The 20416-nt window shown below is 34.6% G+C and overlaps 1 protein-coding gene across 15 annotated transcripts in view; it reads right to left on the reverse strand.

The window, feature by feature from the left end:
• The window catches only part of TMEM232 (transmembrane protein 232), a 211659-nt gene that overhangs the window by 1562 nt on the left and 189681 nt on the right, over positions 1–20416 (reverse strand). For all 15 annotated transcript variants that reach the window (XM_042944992.1, XM_042944983.1, XM_042944955.1 and 12 more), the window contains one exon: positions 1951–2044. In XM_042944992.1, the coding sequence (XP_042800926.1) occupies positions 1951–2044 (94 nt within the window). The remainder of the gene's footprint in view (positions 1–1950; positions 2045–20416) is intronic.

Raw genomic sequence — 20416 nt, forward strand, 5'->3', positions numbered from 1 at the left:
CTCTCTCTTAGCTCACTCTCTTGTTAGAACTTGGCATGGCTGGAATTCACCACATTATGATCTTTCTTCCTGGTATTCCCAGGAAAAAAAGTAAACTTTTCTTCCCCATTCTGTCTCTCTTGACCATGACAAATTCAATTTGGATAAACCATTGTCTTGTCTTTACTTTATCTGATACTGTTATCATCGATTGTGGCAGCAAGAAGGAGGATGCAGATATGGTTGAAGTGGATGGGAAATGGAAGCACTATTTACTGCTTTATTTAACCCACTCAGTCAGGATTTTAATCACCATAGTATAGAATACCAGCAGTGTACATGGCACCTTAATATATGCTGAATAATTAGAGGTATCTGCCTTATTATTTGCTTAATATGGCCACTTAATAGTATTCAACTGACTTAATGGGACAACTAAACTTGTAGGTTTTTGTTTCTTGTCAATACCACAGATTCCACCTTTCCACCCTGTTAAGGTTAGGAATTATAAACCAAGAAATTAAGCAACTATGAAAACCAGAGAAGAAAAGTGGATTTGAAGTCTGGAAATCTGGTTTTGTGTGTAGACTCAAAAAACGTTAGTCATTTACTATCTTCAAAACCTTAGGCAAATAACTGCATTGTAAACTACCATTCTTCTTTTTTATAAATGTTTTACAGGCTTGTTGTGAAGATCACATTAACTAATGTAAAAGCAAATATAAGTATAGAGCACTACTGCTATAGCTATCTGAAAGGAAATGATATATACACGAATATTTTTTGAAATGTGCTACCAGGAGAAACTTCCATAACCTTCTCCAATCAATACTGCAGACTATTGGATTAGGCTAGCCACCTATCAAACAAGTTGGGTTCTATTAACTGTCAAACTTATTTTGAGAAAGAATTCCTTTACACTTCTGCAAATACACTATAAACAGATCCGTGGCAGCAATTTCTTAGATAATGCTTACATCCTTGGAAAGAGAAAAAGATGAAGGTTTTTAGGTGCTACTACCTGCCTCCTCTCTACCATTCAAAAGGATGTCCTCTGTCTCTTGAACTAGCCCTAGGCAGATGTGTTTAATTACAAAATGATTCAAGTCTTATCAATCTTTCAAGGCTAAAAAACTGTCACTGAAAATTCAGTCAAAAGTTTTTGTTCTGTTATTAAATCTACACTACATATACGTGTATATACACATTGGCTATTTGCTATCCCTTATCATCTATCCTAGATCATTTAGATGAAGTGAATAGTGAAATACAGATGCTGCAATTTATAAGCCATTACAAAATTTGTATAATGTTCTGTATATATAATATATTGGTTTCGCAGAAACTTCATTAGTGAATAAAAGGATGATACAATTAATTAAACATATTCTATATGCTATTGAGTCCATACTGTATTCAAAGAAAAAGAGAAAATAAGTATTTTCTCTTCTACTCCAACTCTACTCTTAAAAAGTTACAAAATTATTTCATAAATCATGAACTAAATATAGCTGAGTGGATTAAGGTGTCTTAAGTGAATGGCCTTGAATTGCCACTGTTTAACTCATACCAAGAACAAAGTGATTAAAGTCTAATATTTCAGGGGTAAAGAATGATCATCAAAAATTGAGTCAAAAGATTTTTGTTCCATTACTAAAACCACATTATAAAAGAAATCAGTGTTCAGTGTTCAATACCAGATCCTTGTCACAAGAAATCAGTACTAAATTCAGGAAGCATGATAAGGCTAGTATTTTACAAATGACAGAAAGCCAAATTTTCTGTAACCCAATAAAGGCACTGAAGTATATATACAGCACAGTAAGATATAATTAAGTTTGGCAATGCCTAATCATGGCTTCATTTCTAAGTTTGATGTGTTAATGTTTTAGTCTCAGAACTGCAGTTTCTAATTCAAAGTGCATTTAAAGAACAGAGGTTTTGCTGCTAGTTTAAGGAAGTCAATCTTACATGATGGTCAATGATTCTTGCCAATTCTTCATCAGCTCTGGTGAAGAAATCCGGATAAGAAAACATGGGAAGTTCTGATAAAGAAGGATGTTCCCTTCAAAAGAGCACAAGAACAATATTAGGTATAGATAGTTCTCCTTCCAGGAATATATGGATTTTCAAGTCATAATTCATTACACAGCATTTTGACTCTACATTGTTAACATCAAGTACTTATTCTTTGTAGACTACTATCTATAGCTTTTAGTTTCTATAAATAATGTTGGGTTACCTAAACTGACATTTTAGAAGGTAGGGAATGATATATAGTATCAGAACTAGAAAATAATAAAAAGGTAATCTTTGGGATGCTTGGGTACTCATTCATACTTTTGGCTTTGGCTAAGGTCACAATTTCATAGTTCATGAGTTCAAACCCCACACAGTGTGGAGCCTGCTTGGGATTCTCTCTTTCCCCCTCTCTCTCTCTCTCTGCCCCTTCCCAGCTCATGCTTGCATTCTCTCTCTCTCTCTCTCAATCTCTCTCTCCCCCCCCCAAAATAAATTTTTTAAAAAAGTTATCTTCTCCTAGGAGGTATAGTCAGTAGCACAGGAGATGATAGGAAATGAAAGGTTTAAGGAAGCATGAAATAAATTTTGTCCAATGGGGAGATTAAAGTTCCCATAGCCATACATAACCCCATGACCCTGGAAGGTCTGGTGAAAGTCTAAGCCTAAGAATTTGATCTAAGATATACTAAAAAAAGAAAAAAAAATGCTGTAATTTCAGTACTTCTCCAAGGTCTTTGTAGTACTAAGGGTGAAACTATGGCAAACAGTTTACAAACAGTTCAATAGAAGTGTTGGCAGTGCAAACCTAGGCTCTAAACTAGTGGAGACTTAGTGTTAAATTGTCCACATAATAGTTGCATTATGTTAAAATTATTATGAAGAAATGGTTGTGAATCCAGAAATACGTAAAGCAACAAAATGGTTGTAAAGAATATGGTTTTAGAGGAGAGAAAGTGGGTTTAAGGAAAAGCTCTTAGGCAAGAAGCTAAGGAGAGACATAGCCCATGAAAATTTTCCATATTTAGAAAAGTCTGATCACTTTTTAAGACAGCAATGTCTAGTGTAATTTTTGCAATTTTCTGTCTATCCAGCAAATTTTAGTGAGCTTTGTACATTTGACATCCTATGTTTCCCTCATATCACTAGGTCCTCTTGCTTTATGCCGGCACTAAATGCTTCTGAAATCTTTCCATTTATCTACATTTCCACCATCATTTCCTTGGTCTGAACCATCACCTTTCGCCTGGACCAACACTTCCTTTTTCGAATCCCTGCATCCACCACGCCTCACCCTTTTTAGTCTCATCTGTATACAGTAGCCAGAACTTTTTTCAAAATACAAAGGGAATCATGTCAATTCCCTACTTCAAACTGTTTAATAACTCCCACTTAACTTTAGGATTTAGATCACATTTATTGTCAAGAAAGCCTGCAGTAGACTGTGCACTTGGCAAAGTGGCTTTGCATGTTTTTTCCAGACTCACTTCTCTTCTTGGCCTGCATCTGTACGTTTCTAGCACATGGACTTTTTTGTAGTTGCTGCAGTGTATCCTGCCCCACCCTTACTATGGTTTCCATGTGCTGTCACCCTTTCTCCAGTGCCTTTCTCCCCTGCTGCTCTCTGCCACAGGGCTGGCTAATGTACACTTACCCTTCCACTCTCTGTGCAAGCCCACTACCATAGCCCTCAGTCCATCAGGGGCCTTTCCTTCATCATACTTACCTCCATTGTAATTTTACATTCATTTGTGTGCCTGACTGAGTTTTGTTTTCCTGAGTAGAGTATGGGCAACATGAATGTGAGGACTTCATTTGTTTATTATTGGTTTCCTCAGTGCCCAGCACAGTGCCACCAGCCACTCAATGAATGCTAGTATGTTTGGTGAATTCTTGAATGAATAAATTAAAGCTGGGATATGCTTTAATCCCCTTTACAGTCCAAGCCATCAGTAAGCGTCTCCCAGATAGCACTCTTACGTCAGTGGAACAGTACCCAGGACAGCAAGAGGATTGCAATCCCAGGAGACAAGTCACAGAATGAAACTGATAGCAGGAGTTCAAAGGAAAACAACTCAAGTGGTAGGTGAGCAGAGAACCTATATGGACTCCTCCCCCAACTTGCAAGACTCAGAAGTATTATGGGGCAGAAGAGCAATGGGCTTCCCACCACATGTCCAATAGGGGCTTGAGCCATTCTATTAAAATATTAAAGGAAAATATGATCCTAGAATGCTGAGGAATTTGGGGACATATAGGGGCAGATCCTTGGGTTAACTGTATTCGTTCAGTAAAATTTGGGCATTTCTGATATTCAAAGAATTGTGCTAAATGCTGTGAAAAGATAAATAAGACAGAACTTTTAAATTATTTAAAAGTTGGGGTGCCTGGGTGGCTCAGTCAGTTAAGTGTCTGACTTCAACTCAGGTCATGATCTCGTGGTTCATGAGTTCAAGCCCTGCATCGGGCTCTGTGCTGAAAGCTCAGAGCCTGGAGCCTGCTTCAGATTCTGTGTCTGCCTCTCTCTCTGCCCCTCCCCTGCTCACACTCTGTCTCTCTCTCTCTCTCAAAATTAAACATTAAAAAATTATTAAAGGTTAAAAGTATTCAAGCAAGTTTCCTCAATTACTTCTTGAATCATAAAAGTTGAAAGAAATGCATCACAATATAAATAATATTAGAAAACCTTTAAAATGGGAAGATTAAATGGATATGCTTGGGCATCTGTGATTTTTAGTTATCTCAGCTGAATAGTTTATACTAAAAAAGAAAAATGAGTAGATAACTATAATAGGAGACAACATGAGACATAAGAAAGATAAACATTCAATTATATAAACTGAAAAATACAGTAAAATGGTTAAGCACAGGGCTCTGCAGTCAGATCTCAAAGCAAATTTTCATTCTGCTACTTAGTACTATTTAATCCTTATGTTCCTCAGTGTCTTCATTTTTAATATAAAAAAATAATGGTACCTACCTTGTTATATCTTTATGAGGATTAAGAAGGATAAGACATAAAGCATGTTTGATGGAGCATATACTAAACAAGTTCCAGCTTTTTTACCCTTATCATCAGCATTATCAAAAGAATTCAGAGGAGGAAGCCATGGCTTTTGGCTGGTACCAAAAAGAGGAAAAAAAGAAAAGAAAAAAAGGATGCAGGAACAAAACATTTAAGGTACGTCATGAATGAGATGTACAATTTTGACTTTTTGGAGTTAAATGGGAATTGGAGAGAAACCTTTCCATAAATTTCTTGTATGACAATCCTAGGTCTGCCATAACAAATTACCACAAATTGATCAGCTTAAAAAAACAGAAATCCATTCTCTCCCAGTCCTTGAGTCCAAAAGATCTTAATCGTGTTGTTAAGTTGGGTTCCTCTGGAGGCTCTGGGGAAAACATATTGCATGCCACTCTTAGCCTCCAATGGCTGTGAGAAATCCTTAGCATTCCTTGGTTTATAGACACAACACTCCCATTTTTCTCCATCTTCATGTGACCTTCTCTGTGTTTCTGAGTGTCTTCTATTTTCCATCTCTCATTCATAAGAACACAAGGACATTGTCACCGGATGTAAGGCCCACATGACCAAGACAGCCTTAACTTTCCCCTCAGCTTGACTAAACCTTAGACAAGGCTTCTTCCTGACCCTGGGCCCCTGACCATCCCTTTAAAATACAATCAATCAAGAAAGATAGTGCCCCTGTCCTCCAGTATCTGTGGTAGGGTAGGAGCTTAACCTAGAAATTGACAATTAGCAAGCACAGATGACCCCATCACATTGCCCCCCCACCTCCCCATCCCCGCTCCTCTAACATCCTCCAGTACTTTTCCACTACCTCACTTCAGCACTAAAAATCCTCCTGTCTTTTGTTTCAAGGGAGTCTAATTCAATCTCTCTTCTATATTGCAAGACTTGAATAAAGTCTTCTTTGTTTAATTTCCAGTGCAATTTTTGACACATCCTAATTCAAGATGACCTCATCTTTATCTTTAGTACGGGATCTTTATCTTATTTACCCAAATAAAGTCACATTGACAAGTATGGAGTCTTAAAACTTGGATATATCTTTTGGAGGACACAATTCAACCCACTACAAGTAACAAAGCAGAAGCACAGACAGGGATGAAGGAAACAAAGGACTCATATGAGAAGTACTTGGACTCAGAAGGATGGAACCTAAAATACACTTAAGGGAAGAGTAGGTGACTCATTTATTCACTCATTCATTCATATGTTCCACATTTATTGTGAGAGGCAAGTTATTGTAAGGACTGGAAGAAAAAACATTTTTTTTTTTAAACTTGCATACCATGCTGTAGAAATTCGAAGTTCAGATGGGTTGCAGACATGTAAACAGAAATCTACAGTACACTTAAAAAAAAAAACTTCTATAAAATAATAAAATAGGGTTTTGTGGAGTACAGAGGTAGGAGGTAAGAGAAAGTTTCCTGAATTAATTATGCATGGTTGTCCCACTAGGATGTTTATGGATTGAGTAAAAGACACATTTAGGACATGTTCAGTTTTTTTAATATGTCAAAGATGGGAAATGTTCAGAGATATTTGCCAAAATAGACCAAAACAAAAAATAAGGGATAACACAGTTTTTTAAACAGAATTGTGGTTTTTCAGGTTCCCAAGATTTTCTGAGGATATACAAGTACGGAGTGAACATCCCATCATACAGGAGGTATTCCCCAGAAACATGTGGCATGCCCATGTCTCAGGCCTCTTTAATCCTGCATTTCACACTCTGACCTATGATTCAGTGTTGAAGCATCAACTTAGCAGGTAAAAGGTTGCTTTTATCTCACGCAGACTAAAATAACCTTTGGAATTGCCCAATGAGGGAAAGAAACTATATTTTTAAACAACCCACAGAACTACCTCCTTGTTTAGCAATTCAATGACTTACCCCTTTATCACACACTGATTGATTGATTGGTTGATTGGAGAGAAACTGGGCACCCAGACTCATTGGCTGGCATTTTTTCTAGTATACTTTATTTTCCTTTTTGATGTTCATCATAGATTTATGATCCTCAAAAACATTGTGGATGTATCACTTTTCACTGATTCCAAACTTGTTCCAATCAGTTGTATACTTCTTTTTCCCTTTTGGGAAGCTTAAATTTTCATTATTTGGCTACTAGAATACTCTCCTTAACCAACTTATTTCCTCAAAGACTTCCTCAGTTCTACTGCAGTTTCTTCTTTTTATTTCAGCTTTATTGAGATATAATTGATATATAACACTGTGTCAATTTAAGGTGTACAACATGATGATTTAATACAGGTATATATTACAAAATGACTACCACAAAATTAGTTAGCACCTCTGTCATTTCACATAACTAGCACTTTTGTATGTGATGAGAACATTTAAGATCTACTCTCTTAGCACTATTCAAGTATATAACACAGTATTGCTAACTACGTTAACAACGTTACCATGCTATATATTAGATCTTCAGAACTTAGTCCTCTTACAACTACAAGTTTGTACCCTTTGATAAAGGTCTCCCCATTTCCCCCTTCCTCCAACCCCTGGCAAATACCAGTCTACTCTGTTTCTATGAGTTCTGCTTTTTTAGAGTCCACATGTAAGTGAGATGATACAGTATTTGCTTTTCTCTGTTGGGCTTATTTCATATTTCACTTACGTAATGCCCTCAAGGCCAATCCATGCTGTCACAAATGGCAGAATTTTCTTCTCCTTTTATGGCTAGATAATATTCCATCATGCATATATACCACAATTCTTTATCTATTTATCTGTCAGTGCATACTTAGGTTGTTTCCATGTCTTGGCTGTTGTAAACAATGCTGCAATGAATGTGGGGGCACAGATATCTTTTTGAGATAGTGATTTTGTTTCCTTTGGATATATACCCAGAAGTGGAATTGCTGGATCACACTGCAGTTCTATTTTAAATTTTTGAGGACCTCCATACTATTTTCCGTAACAACTGTACCCATTGTACATTCCCATCAAGAGTGTGCAAGGATTCCCTTTTCTCCACATTCTTGTCAACACTTGTTATCTTTTATCTTTTATCTTTTTGATAACATCCTAACAAGTATGAGGTAATATCCCATTGTGGTTTTGATTTGATTAGTGATAATAAGCACCTTTTTTTTTGTACCTGTTGGCCATTTGTCTTCTTTGGAAAAATGTCTATTCAGGTCTTTTGCCCATTTTATTATTGGATTATTTGGGGCGTTTTGCTACTGAGTTGTAGAAGTTCCTTATTTATTTTATATATTAAATTCTTTTCTACATAGATGTTCTGGAGATATTTCCTCCCATTCTATAGGTTACCATTTCATGGTTTGATTTGTTTTTTCTTTTTCTGTGCAGAAGCTTTTTAATTTGATATAGGTTCCACTTGCTTATTTTCACTTTTGTTCCCTTTGCTTCTCAGGTCAGATCCAAAAAATTGTTGCCAAGACCAATGTCGAGGTTATTTTTTCTTATGTTCTCTTCTAGGAGTTTAACAGTTCCAGTTCTTATATTTAAGTCTTTAATCCATTTCAAATTAATTCTGTGAGTGGTATAGGAGAGGGATATGAATAGATTCTTTTGTATATGAATACCCAAGTTTCCCACCACTCGTTACTGAAGAAACTGTTTTCCATTGAATTTTCTTGGCTGCCTTATCAAATAATAGTTCACAGTATATGCATGGGTTTGTTTCCGGGCTTTTCATTCTGTTCCATTGGTCTATGTTTCTGATTTTATGCCAGCACCATACCTTTTTTGATAACTATAACTTTGTACTATAGTTTGAAATTGAGAAGTGTAATGCCTCTAACTTTTCTCTCAGGATTGCTTTGCCTAATGGAAGTCCTTTGTAATTTCATACAAATTTTAGGATTTGTTTTTCTTCTACTTCTGTGAAAAACTCCATTGACATTTTGATAGGGATTACACTGAATCTATATATTGCTTTGGATAGTATGCACATTTTAACAGTGTTAAAATCTTCCAATATATAAGCGTGGAGTATCTTCCTATTGACTTGTATCTTCTTCAGTTTTTTTTCATCAATGCCTTAAAGTTGTCAGTGTACAGAACTTTCACCTCTTTGATTAAATTTATTCCTAAGTATTTTATTGTTTTTGATGCTTTGTAAAAGAGTTTATTTTTAGATAGTTCATTGTCAGTATACAGACAAGCAAATGATTTAGTATATTGATTTTGTATCCTGCAACTTTACTGAATTCATTTATTAGTCTAATAGTTTTTCATGGATCCTTTTTGTTTTCCTGCATATAAAATTATGTCATCTGCAAAACAGAGACCGTTTAAGTACTTCCTTTCTGACTTGGGATGTCTTTGATTTCTTTTTCTTGCTTCACAGCTCTGTCTAGGACTTCTAGTAGTATGCTTTCACCATTGAGTACAATGTTAGCTGTGTGCTTGTTATTTATAGGCTTTATTATGTTGTGAGGTATGTTCCTCCTATACCCAATTGATTGAGGATTTTTATCATGAAGTAAAAATGGGAAATTTGTCAAATGCTTTTCTGCATCTATTGAGATGATCATATGATTTTTATCTTTTATTCTATTAATGTGTTATATCACACTTATTGATTTACACATGTTGAAACATTCCTGCATCCAGGGATAAATCTTGCTTGATCATGATGTATGGTCCTTTTAATGTGCTGTTGAATTTGGTTTGCTGGTCTGTTGTTGAGAATTTTTGCATCTATATTCATTAGGATAAATGACCTGTACTTTTCTTTTCTTGTAGTATCCTTATCAGACTTTGTTATCACGGTACTGCTGGCATCATAAAGTGAGTTTGAGAGTGTTCTCTCATCCTTAGTTTTTTTAGAAGAGTTTTAAAAGGACTAATGTTAATTCTTCTTTAAATGTTTGGTAGAATTAGCCAAACCAGTGAAATCATTTGGTCTGGGATTTTCTTTGTTGAGAGGTTTTTTTTTTTTTTTTTTTTTTTTTTTTTTTTGACTGCTGATTTAATCAACTTGTTATTGTCTGTTCAGATTTTCTATCTCTTCATGATTAATTCTTGGTAGGTTTTATGGTTCTAGGAATTTATCCATTTTTTCTACTTTATCCAATTTGCTGGAATATCATTGTTCGTAGTAGTCTTTTATAATCCTTTATATTTTTGTGGTATCAGTTGCAATGCCATAACTTTTTATTATTTATTTGAGTCTTCTCTCTCTCTGGGGGGGGTGGGTCTAGATGAAGGCTTGTAAATTTTGATTACTTTTTCAGAAAAACAGCTCTTAGTTTCATTAATCTTTTCTAGCATTTTTTGGTCTCTATTATTTCCTTTATTTCTTTGATCTGTTAGGTCTTTACTTCTGCTACCTTAAGCTTATTTTGTTCATCATTTAGTTCCTTGAGGTATTAAGTTAGGTTGTTTGAGATCTTTCTTTTTCTCTTAAGGTAAGTATTTATCACTATAAACTTCCCTCAGAACTGCTTTTGCTGCATCCCATAAGTTTTGCTATGTTGTATTTCCATTTTCATTTGTTTCAAGATATTTTTTTGATTTCACATTTGATTTCTTCTGTGATCCATTGGTTGTTCAGGAGAATGTTATTTAATTTTCACATATTTGTGAATTTCCAGTTGTTCTCCTGTTATTGATTTTTATAGTTTTATAACACTGTAGTTGGAAAAACTACTTGGTATGATTCCAGTCCTCTTAAGTTTGCTAAATACATGTTTTGTGGCCTAACATGATCTCTCCTGGACAATGTTCCATGTGCACTTGAGAAGAATATGATGCTGTTAGGTGGAATGTTATGTAAATGTCTGTTAGGTCCATTTGGTCTAAAGTATAATTTAAGTCCAATGTTTTCTTTTTATTTTTCTGTCCGAATATTCCATACATTGTTGAAAAGGGAAAATTAAAGTCTCCTATTATTGTATTGTTGTCTCTTTCTCCCTTCAGATATATTAGTATTTGCTTAATATATTTTGTTGCCTCAAAGTTGGGTATATACATATTTACAACTGTTACATCCTCTTGATGAATTGACCCCTTTTTCATTATGTTATGACCTTCTTTCTCCTGTTACAGTTTTTGACTTAAAGTCTATTTTGTCCAATATAAGATAGCTACCTTTTTAAAATTTTGTTTGCATGGAATATCTTTTACATCTCTTTATTTTGAGTCTGTGCCTGTCTTTAGAATTGAAGTGAGCCTAATGTAGGCAGTATCTTGTTTTGTTTTGTTTTTTAATCCATTCATTCACTCTATAGCTTTCATTCGAAAATTTAGTATATTTATATTTAAAGTAATTATTGATGGGTTAGGATGAATTAATGCCATATTATTGTTGTTTTGGTCTGTTTTATAGTTCCTTTGTTTCTTCCACTTTTGCTGTCTTCCTTTGTGAACTGATGTTTTTTCCATACTGATATGCTTTGATTCACTTCTCTTTACCTTTTGTGTATCTACTATAAGTTTTTGCTTTGTGGTTACCATGAGGCTTGTATAAAACATCCTATTGATATAATAGTCCATTTTAAGCTAATAACAACTTTGATTACATACAAAATTAGATCTTAAGTAGAACTGTCCATTAATACTTCAGTAGCATCTTTCCCAATTCCATTTCAATTCAGTGGCCTTAGGAACCATGGAACATTCAGGAAACTAAAAGTTTCAAGTCCTTAGAGATATATTTAACCATAACTTTCACACTCAGAACCCTATCTATTCAAATTTAATCTTTCATACATCTTTTTAAAAGGGGGTTAAAAATTAATTACTTTCTGGGCACATAAATGGAAGATTTTTATCTCAAATTAATGTTGATTTTCTATTTAGGAAGGGTAATTGGTTCAAGTAATATATCATATCTAAACATTTTTATTTTCCTTCACCATAATTAGATTGTCCAAATCACAGGACCTCAAGATTACAGCTTCCTATAAGGGACAAGATTTAAAGCACAGATATTTACAAGAAAGCTATCCAAAGTAGGCTAGTAAAAGTAGGCTAATAAAGAAAAAAGTTGTTCTCAACTTAACTAGTATTATTACCATTACTTTATCCCTTATGTAAAAATATCTGAAACCTATTTAATTGCTCTGTTTTGTAGTTCCTGCATTTAAAAACATTCTATAAATACAGTCTCTCAGTGAGAGTTAAAAAATAGTTGTGGTCTCCCCTCTCTGACATCTTCAGGCTGGACAATGATCCCATTTCTGCCTGGCATGAGAATCACCAGTGAAGGGAAACTCCAGGGTCCTTGGCCTTGTTCCATTCCCAAAGATCCCATCCAATGTGCTCTGTCTTAGACATCGGCTACTATAGTTTCAGTCGTAATTTTCCCTGCCAGTCAGACTATTGATCTGGTGGTTTCCATATAAAGCACCTGCCGGAAAGTTTCAGGTGTCACTTTCACATTGACTACAGCTTACCGAGAAACTATGGAACTCAAAGTCAAGGCTTTTTGAATTTTAATATCTTTTCAATCTAAGTCAAAATTTCCAATGGACATGTCACACAAAAATAATTCTTCTTGCATTTCCAGAAACAAAATTTTGCAGTCGTGAGCCAGGGATGGTCCCCTGCTATCCTAGAATTGCAGATTTATCCTCTACTTTTTAGTGTTTCTACAATCCTATGAATCAATTTAGCCATTAAAGTCTGGGCCATTTTATCATTCTCATTTTAGACACTAATTTGTGTGGTTATCACAACTGGATTATGATTTGATTGGCTGAAAGACACAGTAAAATGATGTTAATTTTAAAAAGGATGTTAATATTTTTAAGGGCAGCTTATAGAAACTTATGTAGATGCTTTCACAAAGCAGGAAGAATGTAATCTCCCCCCAGGCAGAAGTATGGCTCTAGGAACACCTCTGAAACCAATCTCAAGAATGAGTAGGAGTTACTATAGTGTTAGTGAAAATAAAGGTACGTACAAATTAACTGTGTACGTGTATCAGAGTTCCTTGAGGGATACAGACTGCATGGAAAACAAGTGATAACTTCAGGTTTGAACTTATTGAGTTTAAATATCTTTGTACATCATTTGGAACTGGTTGCTTTCTAGGTGTGCTATATCACTGTCATTCTGGGAATACCCCTGGCGAGGAGAGATACTAGATCTTAATTGTTTGGCCACAGAAGTGTCATGTCATTTCAGCTCATAGTACTTAGCAAAAAATATATTCTAATCCAGGGTTTCTAAACCTGACCTATTGACATTTAGATTAGACATTGCTATATTGTGGGGGGGGGGGGTTATCCTGTGCATTGTAGGACATTTAGCAACATATCAAGTTTCCAAATGAATAACACCCCTGACTTGTGACAACCAAAAATGTCCATGAATGTTGCCAGAGTCTTCTGGGAGCCAAAATTACCCCTGACTGAGAACCACTATTCTAATCTAACTGCAAGGAAGTCTTCTGGAAAAACAAAAAACACATGAAATGTTTTATGATTGCTAATGGTTTCTGTCACAGGAAGTTTTAAGTTTACTTTTTCCTTAGTTTTTCAATTTTCACAATGAAGTGTGTGGTAGGCAGATTTCCAAAATCATCCTAATAATCCCCACCTGCTAGTACTCATGCCCTGTGTAATTCTCCTACAGTATGTATGGGCTTACCCAATGACTTGTTTCTGACCAATACAATTTAATAAAATGTAATGGGATATCACTTCAATAATTAGGTGTGACTTCTATCTTGTTAGCTAACTCTTTTTTTGCCTTCTTGGCATGTATGCATTGGTAATTCAAGTTCCCATATTAGAGAGGCCTACCAAGGCAAGTAACAAAAATGGCCTATGGATATCAGTCAATAAGATGTTTAGATTCTCAGTCTAACAACACACAAGGAATTAAATCCTTCTAATAATTTATGAGTCATCTTCCAAGTGGAGTCTTCCCAGGTTTGCCTTCACATGAGGCCTGAGTCTTGGCCAACACCTTGATTGCAGCATGTAAAAGACCTTCAAACAGCGAACCTAGATAAATTATGTCTGGATTCCTGACTCAGTGCAACTGTGAGATGGTAAATGTGTGTTGTTTTTAGTTGCTACACTTTTTGGTCATTTATTACATATAATGGATAATACAAAGTGCCTTACAATAGGTCTTTTAAAATTTATTTTTTGAGCACTATTTGGGCCCCTTAAATGTATAAATTGTCTTTAGTTCTTCAAATTAAAAAAACAACAAAAAGCCTTTCATTGATAAATAACTTCCCTTAGTCGTCTTTGTTCTTTTTCCCCCCCTGGAATTCCCTTTATTCTAATGTTAGACCTCTGGAACTGTGCCTATCATTTCTTATCTTCTTGTTACCATTTCCCTCTTCTTTGTGTCTTTATTTTACTTTCTGAGAGATCTCTTCATTTTTATCATCCAAACATTCTGTTGAATTTTTAGCTTCCACTATTATGTTTTTAATTTCTAAGAATTCTTTCTTGTACTGTTCTTTTTTATAGCATCCCCTTTTCATGGATGAGAAAATTTTCATTTATTTCTCAGAAGATAATTATAGTTTCTTTTTGAACTTCACTTCTGTCCTACACAGTTTCAGTTTTCTGAATGACTTTACATTTTATTTGGGTCCCTGTCTCTTATGTTAGAGTCTTTTTACAAATATTTGGTGAATCTATTATCTCTATTCACATTTTAACAGTTTTATTGAGGTATAATTAGCAGACAATAAGTTATGCATGCTTAAAATATATAATTTCATACATTTTGATAATACATATATGCCCTTGGCAACATCATCATATTCAAGAAAATGAACATAACCATCATTCCCCAGGTTTTCCTCATGCCCCTGTTCTCAATTATTTGTGTTTAAAAGCAAAATAGTAAAAAGGCAATGGGAAGCTCTGGGTGGGTTGTTGGGGCTTGTTGAATAATGGCTCTCATCATGGTGTGATTACATTAGTTACATATTACTGCATAACAAATTACTCCTCAGTTAGCAATTTTCATACATCTTTAAAGCAGGAGGTTAATCATCTCACAGTTTTTCCGGGTAAGGAATTTGGACATGGCCTTTGGCTCAGGGTCTCTCTCAGGGCTGAAACCAAGGTGTTGGCAGAGGTTGCAGGCATCAAGCTCCTTGGGGGACAATTCAGTTTCAAGCTTATTCATATGACCATTGGCACGTCCTTACTGGCTATTGGTCAGAGACATCAGTTTCTTGCCACTCAAGCCCCTCCTCAAGGCAACATGGTGGTTAATTTCCCTCACAGTCAGTGAGTGACTGAGTGAGAGTCTCCAGGACAGAAGCCTCTGGTTTTTTTGTGAGGTTTTTTTTTTTTTTTTTTTTTTTGTATTCCAACCTTAGAAGTGGCATCTTCTCCCTTTTGCCATATTCTCATCACTATAACAGAAGTGATTACACCAGGGCATGGATATCAAGAAACAGGAATCAATGGAGGCCATTTTAGGGGGCTGCTTAGCACAGGAGTGAAGCCATTTTCTTGAAGAATCCAGAAATATCAGGACTTATAGGCTTTTTCTTATATGCCAGACAGAGACATCAGACAATCTATGGAATATATCATTCTGGTCCTCAAGAAGAGGAAGGAAGGGGGGAAAGTGGAAGTGATAGAGATGGAAACTAGGGGCTCTGAATCTGTTCTCTATGAAGATTTTGCCTTCATTCAGCACAACACCCTTATAGTCTTTGAAAGCTTTTCAGTAGTAAAATAGTATGATCAGAATTGTGTTTCAAAATGATTACTCTGACAGTTGTGTAGATTGAACAAGAAATACTTAAAGAAGTGGGACCACTTCAGGAGTTATTGAAACAGAATGGTGGCAGAGTATGAAAGATTGGCAGAGTTGTCTTACCAGAGGAGCAATTAATTGCCATAGCAACAACAGATTTGGGGTGGGTGAAGGGGGAAATATGAGAGATGTTTTTTCCTCTTTCCTGACTCTGAAGGACTCAACTGTTGCCGGATAGAAAATATAATAGTATAAGATTTTAGGCTTGAAGCTAAACAACTTAGAATGCCTAAATATTAATATTCTGCCACTGTTTTATTCTAGAATTTCTTGACATGCTGGCATGTTTCCATAATTATGAGATATATTACAAATAATTTGTTATTGATAATAGCTAGGGAAAAAATTCTTGAAATTATTCATACTTTAAAAATATACTATGCTATGTTTGCAGTATCCCTCTAATAACACTCTTATTCCATTATAATATGTTCTTGATTGGGAACTGATCGAAAAAATAGATAACCCAGAATCTATATTTACTATGTGCAATATTTAGTAATAGAGGAATTGGATTTCAAAATGGAAACTAGGACCCACCAGCACTCTTCTGAAAGAAAGAGGGGGAAATGCTCACATGAAAGCAGGAAGTCTTTGCTCTATGAGTATTTGCTTACAAGGTCTTAACCAACCAATAATGCAGGTAACTATTTTTGCAGCACCTAAGTGGTTACTTTGCCCCTCCCCATATCTGCTCCCCTATATATACAGTTACCTTCTCCAGGCCATAAAAATTAATTTTAAAAATTAAATAGAAGAAAATTGATGGTCAGAGATTAATTATATCATAGAAATGTTACTTACCACAAATGAAGTTCTACTGGGAGTAAGCAGAAACTTGGAGAGATAGGAAGGGCCTCTGTTTTCCAAACAGACTGAGGATAATAGCACTATTCAGCAATCTGAGATCCAGGTGGAATATGGAAAATCTCCTCACATTCCAGCAGAGCCACATTAGATAAAATCCTACTAGAGAAACTGGGAACCAGGCTATCCAGCCATACACCTAACTTTGGGCATCCACTAGCATGCAAATAGAAGGGGACAAAGGACAATTTGTAAATCCTTTCTGTTGGCAAACACCAGTCCTATATAGACCTCTCTTCGCTAAGTGGAAAGTAGAAGAAAACTTCCAAAATAATCTCTAACTTACTGAAAGTCAAGAAGAATGTACATCATCCCACATATACAGAAGAAAATAAATTTTTAAACAATTATTTACAGTAGAAATCTGGAAGAAGTTACAGAAAACTACTTTCCACTCAGTAAGTACAAAGATATAATATCTGTAAAATAGGAACTGATAGTCATAAGAATAGAAAAGTTAGAAAAAATGTGAGATGATAAAGGATGGTATGAAAAGATAAAGTGCCACTGTAAAAGACCAAGACATAGGAAAGCATTTTAAGAAAACAGAGCAGACATTATGAAAAATAAACCAGTATTAAGTACTACCAATTCAGGAAGATTTCCAAGGATAAGAGGAAAATATAAAGTTCAAATAGAGAAGAAATAACTAAAATGGAATGTTATATAACCCAAGAATTATCAATTTTTTAAAAACCCAGAAAATTTGAAATAGAAGCAGTATTCAAAGGTATGACCACAGAAGACTTACAGAGTTTAAACAGACCTAAGTATGTTTATTTAAATGACTTTCTATACCAGTTCAAAAAATAGTGACCCAGGAAAAAAAATAACTACAAGGATAAAAGCAAAATTCTACATATATTGAAAGGAATAAACTTAAGTAAAATCAACCTTAGATTTCACTGCTTCAATATAAAATGACAAAAGAACTGTTCCCAAAAATTTTTAGATTTTCGAGTACTAAGAAAAAATTTGTCGTGTATACTTTTTTCCTGTTATATTGTTTTTATTTTAATTTATTCTAAAATGTATTCCAACAGCATACTTAACAGATAGTGTTATGTTAATTTCAGATGTAAACAATTCTATACATTACTCAGTGCTCATTGTGGTAAGTGTACTCTTAATACCCTTGACCTATTTCACCCATTCCCCCCACTAACCGCCCCTCTGGTAACCATTAGTTTGTTCCCTATAGTTAAGAGTGTTTTTTTGGTTTGTCTCTCTCTTTTCTTTGTTTGCTGTGTTTCTTAAATTCCACATGAATAAAATCATATGGTATTTGTCTTTCTCAGACTTATTTTACCTAGAATTATATCATCTAGATCCATCCATATCATTGCAAATAGCAAGATTCCATTCTTTTTTTTATGGCTGAATAATATTCATACACACACTATTCCTTCTTTATTTACCTACTGATAGACATTTGGGATCCTTCCATATCTTGGCTATTGGAAATAATGCTGCTATAAACATAGCAGTACATGTATCTTTTAGTGTTTTCATATTCTTTGGGTAAATACCCAGTATTGGAATACTGAAATATATTGTAGTTCTATTTTTAATTTTTTGAGGAAACTCCATACTGTCTTCCAGAGTGGCTGCACCAGTTTGCATTCCCACAAACCGTGCACAAGGTTTCTTTTTTCTCCACATGCTCACTGACACTTGTTGATTCTTGTGTTTTTGATTCTGACAGGTGTGAGGTGATATATCATTGTGGTTTTGATCTGCATTTCCCTGATGAGTGATATTGAGCATCTTTTCATGTGGATATTGGCCATATGTATGTCTTCTTTGGAGGAATGTCTGTTCATATTTTCTGCCCATTTTTAATTGGACTATTTGTTTTCTTGATGTTAGTTTTATAAGTTCTTTATATATTTTGGATACTAACCCTCTATCCAATGTCATTTGCAAATATATTCTCCCATTAAGAAGGTTGCCTTTTAGTTTTGATTGTTTCCTTTCTATGCAAAAGTTTTTCATTTTGATGTAGTCCCAATAGTTTATTTTTGTTTCTATTTCCCTTACCTCAGGAGATAGATCTATAAAAATGTTGCTATGGCTGATGTCAGAGAAATTACTGCCTGTGCTCTCTTTCCAAGATTTTTAAGGCTTCAGATCTCACATTTAAGTCTTTAGTCTACTTTAAGTTTATTTTGTATATGAAAGAAAGTGGCCCAGTGTTACCAACACTATTTGTTGAAGAAACTTTTTCTCAGTGCATATTCTTGCCTCTTTTGTCAGAGATTAATTGACCATATAATAGTGGCTTTACTTCTGGGCTTTCTATTATATTGAGCGGGAAGAGTGCTCTCTTTTCTCTTCCATTGATCTTTGTGTCTATGTGCCAATACCATACTGTTTTGATTACTACAGCTTCATAGTATATCTTGAATCTGGGATTGTGACACCTCCAGTTTTGTTCTTCCTTTTCAAGTTTGCTTTGGCTATCAGGTTCTTTTGTGGCGTCATACAAATTTTAGGATTTTATTCTTCCTTTTCAAGTTCGTTTTGGCCATTCAGGGTCTTTTGAGGTTTGATACAAAGTTTAGGATTTAGTACCAGTTCTGTGAAAAATGTTCCTGGTATTTTGATAGAGATTGCATTAAATCTTTAGATTGGTTTTGGTAGTATGGAAATTTTAACAATATTTATTTTTCCATGTCTTTACATTTCTTTGTGTCATCTTCAATTTTCTTTCATCATTTTTTTCATAATAGTACTTTATTTTTTTGTAGTTGTGTATTTTTTAATTTATTTATTTCTTTAAATTTTAAAAACATTGTTTAAGTTTTTGTTTAAATTTCAGTTAGTTAACATACAGTGTAATATTAACTTCAGGTATACAACATAGTGGTTCAACAACACTTCATGACCAGTTTCCTCCTATTTTATAGTTTTCACAGTACAATTCTTTTAACTTCTTGGTGAAGTTTAGTCCTAGGTATTTTGTTATTTTCATGCAATTATAAATGTGGTTGTTTTCTTAATTTCTCTTTCTGATACTTCATTATTATTGTATTGAAATGCAGTACATTTCTATATATTGATTTTGTACCCTGTGACCTTACTGAATTCATTTATCAGTTCTAGTAGTTTTTTGGTGGAATCATTAAGGTTTTCTATATATAGTGTTATGTCATCTGCAAATAGTGAAAGTTTTACTTCTTTCTTACTAATCTGGATGCCTTTTATTCCTTTTTGTTGTCTGATTTGCTGTGGACTGTTGGCACTGTTGTATAAAAGAGGTGAGCGTGGACATCCTAGTCTTCTTTTTGACCTTTGGGGTAAAGCTCTCAGTTTTCCACCATTGAGTGTGATTCCATTGAGTTTTCCAGCATTGAGTTATCTGTGCGTTTTTAGTATATTGCCTTTATTATGTTCAGACATGTTCCCTCTAAACCTACCTTGTTGAAAGTTTTTTCATGAATCGATGTTGTACTTTGTCAAATGCTTTTTCTGCTGCATCTATTGAAATGATCATATGGTTTTTATCCTTTCACTTGTTGATATGATGTGTCACATCATTGATTTGCAAATATTGAAACACCTTTGTATCCCAGAAATAAATCCCATTTGATCATGGTGAAATATTATTATTATTATTATTATTATTATTTTGCTGTACTGTGGATTCAGATTACTAATATTAAGGTTTTTGCATCTATAGTCATCAGATATATTGGCCTGTAGTCCTCTTTTTTTGTAGTGTCTTTATCTGGTTTTGGTATATGAATAATGCTGGCCCAATAGAATGGATTTGG

The sequence above is a fragment of the Panthera leo genome, chromosome A1 (genome assembly GCF_018350215.1).
Source record: "Panthera leo isolate Ple1 chromosome A1, P.leo_Ple1_pat1.1, whole genome shotgun sequence".
NCBI classification, from domain to species: Eukaryota; Metazoa; Chordata; class Mammalia; order Carnivora; family Felidae; genus Panthera; species Panthera leo.